We start from the raw sequence: 15,567 nt of genomic DNA on the forward strand, positions 1-15,567 counted from the left end.
TATATTTCTCTTTCTATAGACCCTAGGCAGAAACTTAATTTCAAAATAAAAAAGGTAAAATCTACAACTTATTCATTTTCCTAATATTAGTTGATGGGGTTTTTAGTAATACATTAGAAAAATAAAAACAATTTTTTGTGGATGCTTACTGCCCCATATTTGATAGGTTAGAATAAAATATAATCACCTTTAGGAAATAGGATGTCATTATTATACTTTATTCAGTTGGCAAAGTTTATATAAAATCAAATTTAGAACAAATAAACAGATCTGTGTCAAAAGAAAGATACCAGAGAGGAGGCTTACCTGTATTTACTGAAACTGGTTTGCTTGGCAGTTCTGTGACACTTGGAGGTGATATCCAATGAAACAGGGTTCAGCTTTGGGGAGGCATGTAATAGAGTTACGTGTGAGCATCTGTCTAGTTCATGTCACACGGTTGTCTTCTTCTCCATCTCCATTCTTCTTCATGTAATAAAAATACAGAGCAGGGAAACGACATGTTCATTACCCTGTTTAGTGGAATTTAACCTTTTCAAGAAGTGACATCTTTTGATTTTGCTCAGAGTACATATAGTATATAGTAATCGTTTATAATAACCTAGCAATAGTTTAAAATAAATATCCAATTAATTTGTGCTTTTTGTAGCACACATATTATTATTCTAATAAATTGAAATTGTATGTTTTAAGTAAAAAGTTAACTTTTTATATTCCCTTTCTCTCTTGGTACTTTTCTATCCAAAATTCTCTTTGTAAAAATGTTATTTTTACCTATTATATTGAAACAGTTTAAGAAAAGGAGAGAAGGCAAGTTTGTTTTTTTTTTTTTTTGAGGAAAAAAAATATGAGTAGGGAGAAATATTTTGCTTGGTTTTCAATAAAAAGTCTGTTATCCTAGGGTGACCTGAAAGCCATAGACATGCCATGTGAGACCAGAATATTATATAACTTTGTCTCTGAAATCTCCCATGGAATGCAGATTCAGTCACTTAGATCTCACTGAATCTTCTGAGAAGAAAATTATACCTATTTTCGTTTCACTTGATAATTCCTATGAGTTTCCCCTTTTTAGTTATTTGGGGATTGAGGGGATTAATTAAAATGTTTTTATATAAAAATGCTACTAATGCATTACTCTTTTGGGCAAAGAGTGATAACTCTTACCATTCTGATGTCTGGGCATTTAATTTAAGAGTTCCTATTTCATGCACCTGTTATGCTCTTGAATTATTTAAGTTTAATTGAATATTTTAATTGCACATTTCATACTTGGCAGTTGCTTCACCTGGTTATCACTCAAAACCAGACAACCCATGCTTTGTATTCATTCAAATATAATTAAAATAAGTTTTCCTTAAAATTTTCTATAAGAGCTATACTAGATATTAAATATTTTATAAATAGAAAAAAAGAAAACATAAATGAAACAATACATGTGCTTCTTTTATCAGTAGAGAACAGATAAGAAAGTTAGTGATAAGAAATCCCAAATAACATTAGCTTAAACTAGCTAAAATTGTATTTTCAGTTTAGAGAAGTCTAGAGGTGTGCAGTCCTGTGGACTCCCTTCAGTTTCCTGTCTACTGTCCTCAGAACAGAGCCTCCACCTGTTCTCAACAAGACGGAGGAAGGATAAGGCAGAACATGTTCCCTCCTCTTTAAGAACTTTGCCTAGAGGTGCTCAGGCCACTGAGCTTTTACTTCATTGGACAGAATTCAGTCACGTGACCAAGGCTACTGTACCAACTGATTCTGATTGTTTGTGTATATTTAGTGGCTTGTGCATACTAGGTGCTTGATTTCTAAACTCTTGTATCATTCTAAACCGGGCATTACTGCAGTTAATTCAAGCTGTAGTAACTTACTTTATTTACAGCTTCTGTTTTTAAAAAGGACTTTTGAGTTTCATTCCATTTACTGCTGGGATAATCACTTGAGATTTTTGCCTGATGTCTATTTTATCAAGCAAGATTTGGGAGTGTTTGTGTGTCCTTCGCTGTCTCCAGGAGTTTGCTTAAACTCATGTCCATTGAATTGGTGATGGCATTCAATCATCTCATCCTCTGTTGTCCTCTTCTGCCCTTAATCTTTGCAAGCGTCAGAGTCTTTTCCAAAGAGTTGGTTCTTTGCATCAGTGGCCAAAGTATTTGAGTTTCAGCTTCAGCACCAATCCTTCCAGTGAATATTCCGGGTTGATTTCTTTTATGATTGACTGGCTTGATCTCCTTGCAGTTCAAGGGACTCTCAAGAGTCTTAACCAACACTACAGTTTGAAAGCATCAGTTTTTTTGTGCTCAGCCTTCTTTATGGTCCAACTCTCACATGTGTACATGACTACTGGAAAAAAAAAATAGCTTTGACTAGATGGATATTTGTCAGCTAAGTGGTGTCTCTGCTTTTTAATATGCTGTCTAGGTTTGTCATAGCTTTTTTTTCAAGGAGCAAGCATCTTTTAATTTTGTGGCTGCAGTCACTATCCATAGTGATTTTGGAGCCCAAGAAAATAAAGTCTGTCACTGTTTCCACTAATTCCCCATGTATTTGCCATCAAGTAATGGAACCAGATGCCAAGATCTTAGTTTTTTGAATGTTGAGTTTTAAGCCAGCTTTTTTACTCTCCTCTTTCACCCTCATCAAGAGGCTCTTTAGTTCCTCTTTACTTTCTGCCATTAGAGTGGAACTTCTGTATATCTGAGGTTGTTGATATTTCTCCTGGCATTCTTGATTCTAGCTTGAGATTCATCCAGCCTGCATTTCACATTATGGACTCTGCACGTAAGTTAAATGAGCAGGGTGACAATACACAGCCTTGTCGTACTCCTTTCCCAATTTTGAACCAGTCCATTGTTCCATGTCCCGTTCTAACTGTTGCTTCTTGACTTGCATACAGGTTTGTCCGGATGCAGATAAGGTGATCTGGTATTCCCAACTCTTTAAGAATTTTCTGTTTTACTACTTTTTAGTATTTCCCTGGTCTTAACAACACTATGTCAACCACATCCCGTTTCACTCACAGTCTGTGTTAAGTGTCCACTTCATTCAATGCAATACATATTCTTGAAACATACTTTTCTTCTGCTAATGTGCTTTATTAATACCAACTTTGAACACGTCAGATTTCAACCATTTTAAAGACCTTTGTTTGAACCTGAGGAAAAATGTAGCTTTACTTGAAGATTTCTATGTTTTGACAGTTCTATATTGAGGGCAACTTTCTATTAATACCAAGAGCCACTGACATTTTGTTTGACTGTACTGACAATGGTGGGGAATGGCATGCTTTAAAAAAATGAGAAAATGTACTCTTCTGTATTTTTATATGAAAAGTCGGTAGAAATGATGGTGACGTTTTAATTTAAATAATTTATCCCCTGTATTTTGCCTTTTTACAATCTATGTTCTTTATATAGTTCATGTATGTGATTATCGAATACATGGGGACCCTATGTTCTAAAGAAATGCGTTGCAGTTAGTACATATGAAATACTACATGTAGTTTCTTAACCTAAGCACTATTGGCATTTGGGACCAGAGATGTCTTTGCTTTGGGGTGACTGTCTTGTGTCTTCTCACATGTTTACATTTTTAATGGCATACCTGACCTCTACCCACAGGATGCTAATAGCATCCACCAGTTGTGACAGACATACACGTTTCCAGACGTTGCCCAGTGTCCCCTGGGTGACAGTCATCCCTGAGTGAGAAGCACTGTGCTAAAAAAAAAAATGTTCCCCTTCTGTCTCTGTCAATATGTAGAATCAGCCGGAGATCGTATGCCTATTTATACTCACTGTTTGTTTTTAACTATGTCCAATCCACTGTTACCATGGATTTGACTGGTTTTCATTTATCAAATGTCTAGAGTCTTGTGATTTTTTTAAAAAAGGATATTTAGACAAAGATGGGGTTGTTGGGAGAGACTAGGGTAATGATGGGCAAAACTTTCACAAGAAAAAGAAAGTCTCCACCCTTAATGGTAATTCCTAGAACATGATCAAAATCAGGTTAACAAAATGCTGAAACATTTTAAGACAGGACATTTTGTTGTTTTTTTCCTTTAAGTAAAATGGTCTTTAGTCTAAGTATTAGAGTGAATAGTACTTTGTATATCCAGTTGTATTTTCTTCCTTCAACTGTAACAAGTATTTATTCTTTCTCTTTCTCCAATTTGTATCTTCACTGACTGCTTTATTCCAGTGACTGTGGTTCTGAAAGATAAGTCATTTGGGGGAAAATATGAGAAGTAATATATTTCAACCTATTAAAATACACTATAATATATCCACTTACACATAAAGGTGTGTGCCACTACTTATTAGAGATCAGCAACATTTTTTCAATTTCTCACCCAAAAGACACTTTGCTGCTAAGTTACCCCAGTCGTGTCCGACTCCGTGCGACCCCATAGATGGCAGCCCACCAACTCCCCCATCCCTGGGATTCTCCAGGCAAGAATACAGGAGTGGGTTGCCATTTCCTTCTCCAGTGCATGAAAGTGAAAAGTGAAAGTGAAGTCGCTCAGTCGTGTCCGACTCCCAGCGACCCCATGGACTGCAGCCTACCAGGCTCCTCTGTCCATGGGATTCTCCAGGCAAGAGTACTGGAGTGGGTTGCCATTTCCTTCTCCAGTGCATGAAAGTGAAAAGTGAAAGTGAAGTCCCTGAGTCATGTCCGACTCTTAGCTACCCCATGGACTGCAGCCTCCCAGGCTCTTCCATCCATGGAATTTTCTAGGCAAGAGTGCTGGAGTGGGGTGCCATTGCCTTCTCCAAAAGACACTTTAAGTTTACATTAATGTATAGCATAGGCCAGTTTCCTTAATTGCTAAGCAACTTCATATAAGTAACACTATTTTTTACTAGATTCTGGTTTGATGGTATATTAAAACGTATTGTTATTTTTAATGTACTACATAGAAACTTAAGGACTTTATTGATATGATCAGCATGTAAACAAACTGTGTCATCTATTTTTAAACAGCTGTGGAAAAGCCTTTGTTATGAATGCTGTATTAAAATACAGATCCTCCTTTATAATCTGACAGCTGGGCTTGAATTGTGGGACACTTCTTGCTAGTGGTGTGTCCTTTAGTATGTTGCTAAATTTTTCTTACCCCAAGTCCATCATCTGTAAATGGAGCTAGTATAATATCCTGTCTCACAATATTATTGATGAGTAATAATTAAGTTAATATATGTAAATGTAAAGTATTGTATGTAACATTATAAGTGCCAAGTAAGTTTAGCTCTTTCTTTTACCATGACTTATATGATGTGAAGGATTTCTATCCCACTGTCCAGTCTTCAGTAAAATAAGGAACGGATTCAGTAAATGTGGAAAATAGCAGGAACAGAGCATTATTGTTAATTGACCCAGATTCATCCTGAATTGACAAAATGGCAGTTTGAGTCCTTTTCAGTGCATGAGTTCAAGTTCACATTATACAAAATCTGGAGAATTTTGGAGCAAATGAAACCATAATCCAGAACCCATGCATCTAGAATTGAATTATCTTCTCTCTCTTCTTTTTTACTTTCAGAAACAGCATGGGATTTATTGTCAGAGAAACTATGTTCTGGTCCTGCCTTTGCCTCTTATTAACCAGAAAACCTAAAGTTTAGTTGGTAAATTCTCTGTGGACCTCTTTTCCTGCATAACATAGGGCTGATGATGATACCTTTTATTGCTGGCTAACTACTGCTTACTTTCAAGTCTCTGCCAATGGCACTTGGGCTCCATGAATCTTCCCTGTCCATTCTTGACCTAGAGAGGTGTTACTCCTCTGTCCTCCATCATAGTAATTTTCCACACCATTTATTCTCTTATCTGTCTCCTTGACCAGATAGTACATCCACAGGCAAGTGCATTTGCCTTGTTCATAATTTGCAGCAGGTGTACTAGGGTATAGTTGATACTCAACTAAATCCTTAGCCATAAAAACCTGGTCACTATAGTTGTCTAACTTGGACTCACTCCATTGCTAACTTTATTCAGATATACAGAGGGTGATGCTCTCTAATTCAAAGAGCTACTTTATATATAATCCTGGTGACTTGCTACTACATCACTGTGTGTGACTAGTTTTCTCCAAAGAATGAGGCAGGCTGGACAGGATTGTCTAGGAGTGGTTATCATGTAGTATTTTATGAGTTGGAAAATGACACGACTGTAATACATCAGCATCAGGGAGCCCATGAGGCTTAATACCTCATTTTCAAGGTTTATGGGCTTTAGGCACATTTTCAAAGATACGCGCTCGTCACCTCATGTTCTTTCTGTCTAGCCTAACAGCATATTTGCCCTTTAGAAATGTAATTATATGCAGACTAATTAGTGGGCAATTGCGGTTATTTAGGTGACAGGAAAGATAAAAAGGGCTCTGCTAGATCTATAAAAGTGAACCTTGGAGGGCCACAGTGACGAGCCTTAGAAAATAAGAACTGGTAGGCTTTGGAGACTTCTTCAAACTTGGGCTTGTGAGAGTGAGTGAAAAGTCAAGAGTGATAGCCAGGTTCCTGATTTTAGGCAGTGGCATGAATGATGGTGCTGATTGCTGAGGGAAGATGTTTTTCTTCATCTGTCTCATTTATCTCTTTATATAATTTTAAGTGGGAGATATTGCTTTTGGGTTTTGGATATATTGGTTTTGAAATTCCAGCAAGCACCTAGATTGACGTGGCTGAGTAAGGTGCTGGATTTTCAACAGATCTGGATGTCAGTAGAGAAATCACTACTTTAGAATTGAGAACAGTCAGCATATGAGCTGGATGTTTGCATGTCATCATGCAGAGACTGTGCTTATCAAGAAAAGGAGGAAAAGACAACAATCTGTGAATTATCAACCTCTTTTTAAAAAATATATGAATAAAGATGTGCTTTTCTTCATACTCTGAAGTTTCAGGGGTATAGAACTAAGGAAGTCCAGCTTTCCAGAAGCTAAGGAAACACAGAGTTTCAGGAAGGAAAATGGGTTTAATAGTCACAAATGCTACAGTTGAGTAGGGCGTTCATATAGGCAAACTCTTTGAGGAGTTTAATTGTTAGTGGAAATTTGATTATGACATTTCAGCTGAATTCTAGGAAAGAGCCTAGATTGGATTTAGGGGTAAATGGGATTTGAGTCATTGGACATGCACACCACAGACCGTTATGAAAGAAAAATCTGACTTTGGAGGGAAGCATGACAGTTAGAAGTAAAGAGCTGGATGCAGGAATGATAAGGTGGTAAGGTTTTATCTTCTCCCCTCTGCTAAGAGGCAAACAAACATTCTTGTAGTCTTGAGGGAAAGGAAATTGCATTGGGGAAAAAGATTGAAGATACTGGATAAGGAGGGGCTCATGGGAGAACTTGAGTTCCCAAGAAAAGTAGGAAGACTTGGGTTAAGATAAATTTCTCCTCTGATGACATTAGCTTTTTATCAGAGAAGAAGTGCCTCTTTATCTGAACCTCAAAGGAAAGACACTTAAGATTGTAAATAAGTTTCTGAAATGAGATAATATATATGAGCTTAGTTAATTGGAAAACCTTTTGTCTAAATTATTTTTATAAAGGATATTATTTTTTGTAGAAAGTATATAAGTGTTCTTTCTCTTTATCAATTTTACTTGCTTTTAAAGACAACTGTTCATCGCAGCACTGTTTATAATAGCCAAGACATGGAAGCAACCTAGATGTCCATCAGCAGATGAATGGATAAGAAAGCTGGGGTACATATACACAATGGAGTATTACTCAGCCATTAAAAAGAATACATTTGAATCAGTTCTAATGAGGTGGATGAAACTGGAGCCTATTATACAGAGTGAAGTAAGCCAGAAGGAAAAACATAAATACAGTATACTAACGCATATATATGGAATTTAGAAAGATGGTAACAATAACCCGGTGTACGAGACAGCAAAAGAGACACTGATGTATAGAACAGTCTTATGGACTCTGTGGGAGAGGGAGAGGGTGGGAAGATTTGGGAGAATGGCAATGAAACATGTAAAATATCATGTAGGAAATGAGTTGCCAGTCCAGGTTCGATGCACGATGCTGGATGCTTGGGGCTGGTGCACTGGGACGGCCCAGAGGGATGGTATGGGGAGGGAGGAGGGAGGAGGGTTCGGGATGGGGAACACATGTATACCTGTGGCAGATTCATTTTGATATTTGGCAAAACTAATACAATTATGTAAAGTTTAAAAATAAAATAAAATTAGAAAAAAAAAAAAAGACAACTGAACATTTTTACAGACTCTTGAATACTGCAGGAAGCTTTGTTTTCCCTTGTACCCGGCAGCAGCAAAGTGTACTTAACAGCAAAGCATATCAATTTTGTAATCAAATTGTTGCTCTAAAGTTTTAATAGATATGTACATTTCTGTGAATATATAACTCTTAATATGATTTGAAGTGGTTTCATCTATTCACAAGGCTCTTTTAACAATAGAAATAATGAGGTTAATCTATGCTAATAAAACAAGTGAACCAACTTTAATTTCAAAAGGATTTACTTCATTATTTTTTAATCATGCCCATTAAATAATAAGCTGAGTATTTAAAAATACCCTACAAAATGATAAGTTTTTACCAGTAGGCTTCTCATTTTTCAAACTTCCATTTTACTGCCTTTTGAAGACCTCGGAGCTGGCAAGTGGAATCTGCAGTTTGAGGCTGATGACAGTAGTACTCAGGTCCAAGACAGGCGTCAAATGTCTGTAAGACACTCGCTGATTTTAAGAGAGCAAAGACAGGTCACAGAGCCCTTTGTGAGAGCTTTCAGAACCTAGTTCCCGGTCCCTGACACTATTTTCACAGACATAATAGTAATTGATTCTCACTTTGGTCATGAGGGCAGGGTCTGGAAGCGCTGGGATAATCCATGTGGCTAGTCACTGCCGAAGCAGCCTCCTAGGGAGGCGCAGAGACTCTGAGTGTCTGTAGACAAAAGCACGTCTCTCGACGGTTGGCTGAAGTTTGCTCACTGCTCTGAAATTCAAGCTTGTTTGCCCAAAGCCAAATAATAAAGAAGTAACTAGGTTATGGCCTTCAGTCTGTGTTCTTTGATGGAATCTGGTTAGATTCTGACTCCATCCTGTTGACCTGGGTTACCTGTTGCTTTTTGGGCAATTGTGGGTCAGTATTTCCCAAACAGTAGGGCCAGTGGGAGAGGCATCTTAAGTTTAAATGTGTGTGTGTGTCTATATATATATAGTTCAGTTTTAAATATATATATATATATATATATATATATATAGAGAGAGAGAGAGAGAGAGAGAGAGAGAGTTCAGTTGCTAAGTTGTATCTGGACTCTTAGCAACCCCATGGACTGCAGCACACCAGATCTCCCTGTCCCTTACTATCTCCTGCAGTTTGCCTAAGTTCATGTCCATTGACTTGATGATATTATCCAACCATCTTATCCTCTGCCACTCTCTTCTCCTTCTGCCTTCAATCTTTCCTAGCAGCAGGGTCTTTTGCAGTGAGTTGGCTCTATGCATCAGGTGGCCAAAGTATTGGAGCTTCAGCCTAGGGCTTTAGACAAGTTTCTTTTCTAAAATGATGGAAAACTGTGCATGTTCTGAGGAGAAATGCAAGTGGTTGGTAATTCTAGTGGGAGAGAAAAGACTGCTGGGAAGGGGAAAGTTCAGTGAGGGGTAAAGGGCTTTTAAAAAATACTTCTTAATACTTTCTAATGCAACGTAAATGCAACTGATACCTCTCCAAACATTTTCTTTCCTGAAGAATCATTTCCTTCTATTCAGAATTTATTTTTATAGTACCAGGTCATTTTTATGACTCCATTAACCATTTTTATTTTTGAAATAAAAAATGAAAATTTGTGGGTTTATGTATACTAATACTGTCTTGTCTCCAAATTTCTATTTTCCTCATGCAGAGGGTTACTTCTACAAGAGAACAGCAGGTTTGCAGAAGCACTACATTATTATAAATTGGCGATTGGGAGCAGGCCTACACTGGCTTGTAAGTGATATTCAAATCCTTTTAAAATATCTCTTTCTTTCCCCATGAAAATGGTGACCTAAAGCCTCATGGGTTAAAAAACACGATACTTCTGTTTGTGAATACTTTCCAGTCAAATTAAGAGCCTTTAACAAGTACATCTCTCAATTTTAATGTTTTGGTGTCTGATTATCATTTTGATACATTAAGAAACATGCAGCTTTTATTCATCTAGTTTCTAAGCTCAAAATATTCTGATACTTTGAAGGCAGAGACTATATATATATATATATGTATATATATAAATGACAACGAATACATTTATGTATTAGTCATACCATATATATATATATAGATGTGATACCTGTACTTTGTACTACATTATTTTTCTTTTGTATGTTTGTTCCCTGGAGGTTCATTTCTTGGTTTTCTTTTAATGCATAAAAATGAAGTTGAAGTAAAAATAGCTTTATTGTTTCCACAGTGTACATCATCTTCTCTCATTTATATCTCCACTTTTTTACCCTTCAGCTGCATATTTAAACACAGGTATTATTCTAATGAACCAAGGAAAGACAGAAGAAGCGCGACGCACATTCCTGAAGTGTTCTGAGATCCCTGACGAAAACCTAAAGGACCCTCATGCCCACAAGAGCTCGGTCACCAGCTGTCTGTACAACCTGGGGAAACTCTATCATGAGCAGGGACACTATGAGGTCAGGCCAGAACCTCTCTGCCCTGTTCCTCCCCCTTGTTCTGATCTGGTCTCAATGACTTCTACCTGTGATCTCATTGTAGGAACACTGATAATTTAAGAACTGATATTTTAACACAGTGATAATTTAAGAACTGATATTTTAATAAAAGAGTTTTATGGGGAAATTCTTCTGGGAAAAATCTTTGTTTAAACAAAATGGATTTTTTTCACTATGATTTTCTCAGAGTAATATGACTCCTTATGAAAGGGAAATAACATGCATTACTGCCCAAGTTGTTCGCCCACCATATCTTTGATTTTATGATTTAAGACATGTTATTATTGTTATCTGTATTCATTGTTTGATGTTAAAAAATACATTTCTTTATACTCTGCATGTTAAGTGATTTGGTATAAATCCTACTTGTTTCTTTTTATTCTTTTAAATGCAATAATGCAATGAAAACTAATTTTATTGTTTTCTAAATTGGGAAGAGGGGGAAAGTGATGGATACAGGATCTTGTACAGGAAGTTAGGAGGATTACTTAGTCCTGTGTACCCTATCTCTCACATGAAGCCTGCCTCCGTGGGTTTTGTCTCTCCCATGCGATACCACAACCCACTTTCTCAAACCACTCCCCCAGAGACTCTTACATGATATTTTAAGACTGCAATTTGAGGATAAGGATGCAATTTTAAAAATAATTGCATTTCATGATCTCAGTATGTCTCAGTTGCTAGAAGATTGATTATTTGATATTTTATTTAGATTATACTTAATTGCTTGACTTGAAATAATGACGAATTTTAGAGGACTATGGGTGACTCCAAAATATAAATTTTTCTAGTTGTTTTTATTGCATCATCTATCTGAATTGAGAAATTTAAAGAGCATTGGTAACATTTGACTCCTTGTTAAACTGATTTTTTATATAACCTTCACTGGGTGGGTTGAATGGTTTTATTCATGAAATTGAGGTAATTTGATATCAAAGACTAGCTCAGTTGAATTTTGCTCTAATGAACCATTTAGAAAGAACAATGGAATATTTTAATTTTGGAAAGATGTTGTTATTTTGTTTCAGTGAATAGCCTTGGACTTTATTTCTTTTTCTGTTTCTTAAATTAGGATGCCCTTAGTGTATACAAGGAAGCAATTCAGAAAATGCCCAGGCAATTTGCCCCACAGAGCTTGTACAACATGATGGGTAAGTAAAATAATAATGTTTTAATTGATATTTCAGGGATCTGTGGAAAAATTAAAACCTGTACTTGTTTTAAATGGATCCCTATTAAATCATGTTTTAATCCTCACTAAAAAAAACCATATTCACAATTGGATGTCACATTTAAATTTTCACAAAGCACACCTATTCTAAGAACAAATAAATATTGTTAATATAGTGATTCTCAACAAATTGGCTGGATCCCAGAGTTGTTGAAAAGGGGCTCATAAACCAAAGTGGGTATCAAATATTAGCTAGACTCTTGAGATTGCAAATGATGAATAAAGTACATATAGTTTTTGATGAGTTTATCAAATTTCTGATAATTTTTGATCATGTTATTTTCTTAATCAGAATATTCTCAAAAGTAAACATGCTGTGATATAGAGATTCCTGATTTTGATGCTTACAATAGATGAGAATGAGTCAACTTGTGTTGTTTGCATTGATAAAGGTTTAGATTGCAAGAGGTTTTTTTTTTCCCCTAGAGTATTACTTTAGAGTAAAAGCAATACTGTGAAGAGTATAAATGTTCTAGCACAATTGTTGCTTGTTCTACATTGAGTAATTAGCTCAATTTTCTAGAAAGTATGCAAGTGAGGACATAGATTTTTCTAGGTGCAAGGGGTCAAGAACTAGAGTTACTAATAAATCTGCCTATAACCTGTGATTGGTCCATGACAGTCTCATAGTAAATTGTGGCCACAACTATTTGATCATGGACACACCTAAAAACTGTCTATTCAGTATGTGACTCTTGAAAAGAATCCCTGAAGTTTAAGATGTCCTGTTGATTAACGTTGCTGTTTCTAGATGGGGGAGAGAAGTGAGAGGGCTGTTTTTGTCTTCGAATCAATATTTCTTTTCCTCCAAAGTACAAATTAAACCTCAAATTTTCCTTTCATTAAACCTGGCTAAGTTTTTAAAAAGTATTTCTAGGCCTTCCTCATGTATATAAACTATATGTGACTACATCATTTCTAGGATTATTTTATACTTCTGTATCCTGTGATTTGAGAAATCTGATCATAGCCATATGGCTTTTGAGTATACATAAAAAATCCCATGCCTTCCCTAACTAGAAAATATATGCCTGGCAAGGACACTCACTTCTACTTTTTTTTTTTAAACAAAAGAAAATTTAGAAATGTTTTAGAGCTCGAACAAGGCACACATCATCAAAAAGAAAAGAAAAAAAAATGATTTGGAAGAGGTTAATATATTCATATGTCTCTTGAATCCTGCCCCTAGTTAGCCTGGACAGCAGCAGGGTGATTTAATGCTCCTGTTAAAGAGGACACTGAAGTATTTTTAGTTGCTGTTATTTTTCTTGTGGATATTATCACTAAAAGGTAAAATCTAGCTTCCTTCAATGTACTCTTGTCCTTAACGTCTTACGAGGTAAATTCACGCCTTTTACTGTTGGACATTTTACTATCATTCTGTCCACCCAGGTGAAATGTCCATGTCCATAAACTGTGTACCGAGAATATGTAGATGTATCAGTTGAATGAGCTTTTCTGTGTTAGTGCTGGATGGTTCTTCATTTCACAGTGAATATTGAAAGAACTGTGTTCTCCAAGGCATATTGGTTTTAGTTTATAATTTCGTTTTTAACACTAATGCTTAGGAAGGACTATATCCCAGTTTTCCTCGATTATCAATGAAGATCTTTTTCTTTAAATTAGGCAAGGATTCAGCTCCTTGACAATAGACTACAGATGGCATCTTCATTGTTAATAGGAAGTGTGGTATTCACTATAGTTAACAGTTTCAAAAATTCATTCAATTATTTTATGTAAATACATTTGCTTGAAAATACAGCTGTTACCTTGGGATCTGTGTCTCATATGGTTACACAGATGCTGAGCACTCATAGGCAGCAAAAGATAAGTGTGTCCCTGGGGTGATTGCTTAGTCCTTTGTCTTATTTTCCATCATAGAAGGAGGGAGCCGCTTTGCCCAGACTCTGCAAAGCCCTCTAACAATTTGCAAGGGGAGAATCTCAATATAATTTAAAATTCCAGATTTCTTCCATAATTATAGTGGCTGCCTTCTGTTTAATTTTATGTGAAGGTCTGTCAGCTGACTAGGTTTTGCAGTTTCAGTTGTTCACGAAACTATAATTTTCTCTGAGAGTAGGTTCACCTCCTAATCAAATGGGTGATATCCTCTGAGTGTTGGCTTTAACTCCTAATACATTTTGATTAGCCTCCATTTGACAAGGAGAAAAGTGGCCCAGGAGATAAACTGCCCTGTTGGTTCATCGGTTTCATTAGTCTGTCAGCATGTGCTGATTATCCTATCAAGTTTATCAACAGCCTTGAATATGTTTCCTAATTCTCATATTTGCATATTATTGGTGCCCTTTAGGGATCAGTGATGGATTTTAATGTCTGGCTAGATTTAGCCTGCAAGTACTCATTTTTCTCACGGCTCATTCATTTACCCCTTGAAGATCATTAGCGCCAAGCACTTGTATGTGTATACGCAAGTATTTTTTTTCTTTTATTTTGAGAGGTTAGGAGAAATAAAGGAATATGTGTGAAAAAATACAGTTATATTTTAATTCTATTATTTGTTTAATAACGCGATTCATTGCAGCTGCTTAAAGAAAACACACACTCTGGTCCTTTGTATTTCCCCTTCCCTTGAACATTTTATGAAAAACATCACTCCCTGCTGCATGCTAGTAGCTGACTTACCCTGAACATCAAATGAGCCTAGTTTTTGAATTTGTGTATTAATAGAAAATAACAAGATTGATTAGCTTGCTATCCCAACTTAAAATGTTCCATGTTTTATCATAAGACTTTTAATTTTTATTGTGGTAGTTTATAAGTAAAATTAAAAATCTACTTGCATAGACATTTTCATTATTCTCTTTGATTTCATAGCATCAAGATGATTAAGTCACAATAATTGAGGATTGTGTCCCATCTAAAATTAAGTAAATTTATAAGCATGTAAAAATCATGTTTTAAAAGATACTGTATATCATTTTTATAAACAAAAATTAAACTTTTACTTAGACAGCAGTTATAATTAGTAAGTATGAAAATACATGAATTATAAAGAGGCCAAATCATAAAAAATTGCTCCTAGCCAGTTGTGCAACTTCATTTCTGTATTTCTTCTTCAGAGGATAAGGGCTGGATTCAGAGACCCCAAGGTTCAACTTACGGCTTTAGCACTTTGTAGCTGAGTGAAGTTGGACATTACTTAACTGAAGTCTCAGTTTCCCCATCCATAAGGTGCCTGTAATGGTAGTGTCTGTTTGAGGACTGATTGAGATAATGAAGGTAAAGAATATTGGACCAAATGCCCAACTTAGTCAGTGGTTTGTAATATTATCTTCCTTTGTAATCATTATCATTTCTGTGGGCTTTAATCTCCAGAAGTCACTAATTGTATTCTCTGGCAGTTCTTTCTGTGTTAACAATGTAAATCTGATTTCTATATAGATACAAGTTTGAGATAGTGATGGCTCTGGAGTCACCAACGTGGATTCTATTTAGTTCTGTCCTATCTATAAGTGCTGTATTTTCTCTGGAAGTCCATTTTTCCTTGTCTTTCAACAACCACAGTCAAAATCCTACTGAAACAGCCTACTTAGTGTCCAATTAGTTTAATTCCATTAATACAGTATTCCCTCTAAATTGAAATCATCATATTTAGAGTTTTTTCTCCT

General features: G+C 36.0%; 1 protein-coding gene across 2 annotated transcripts in view; it reads left to right on the forward strand.

Annotated features, from left to right (window-relative positions):
* Positions 1-15,567, forward strand: part of TMTC2 (transmembrane O-mannosyltransferase targeting cadherins 2) — a 414,333-nt gene that overhangs the window by 259,976 nt on the left and 138,790 nt on the right. For both annotated transcript variants that reach the window (XM_061415655.1, XM_061415657.1), the window contains 3 exons: positions 9,888-9,973; positions 10,484-10,668; positions 11,780-11,858. In XM_061415655.1, the coding sequence (XP_061271639.1) occupies positions 9,888-9,973; positions 10,484-10,668; positions 11,780-11,858 (350 nt within the window). The remainder of the gene's footprint in view (positions 1-9,887; positions 9,974-10,483; positions 10,669-11,779; positions 11,859-15,567) is intronic.

This window comes from Bos javanicus, chromosome 5 (genome assembly GCF_032452875.1).
Source record: "Bos javanicus breed banteng chromosome 5, ARS-OSU_banteng_1.0, whole genome shotgun sequence".
NCBI lineage: Eukaryota > Metazoa > Chordata > Mammalia > Artiodactyla > Bovidae > Bos > Bos javanicus.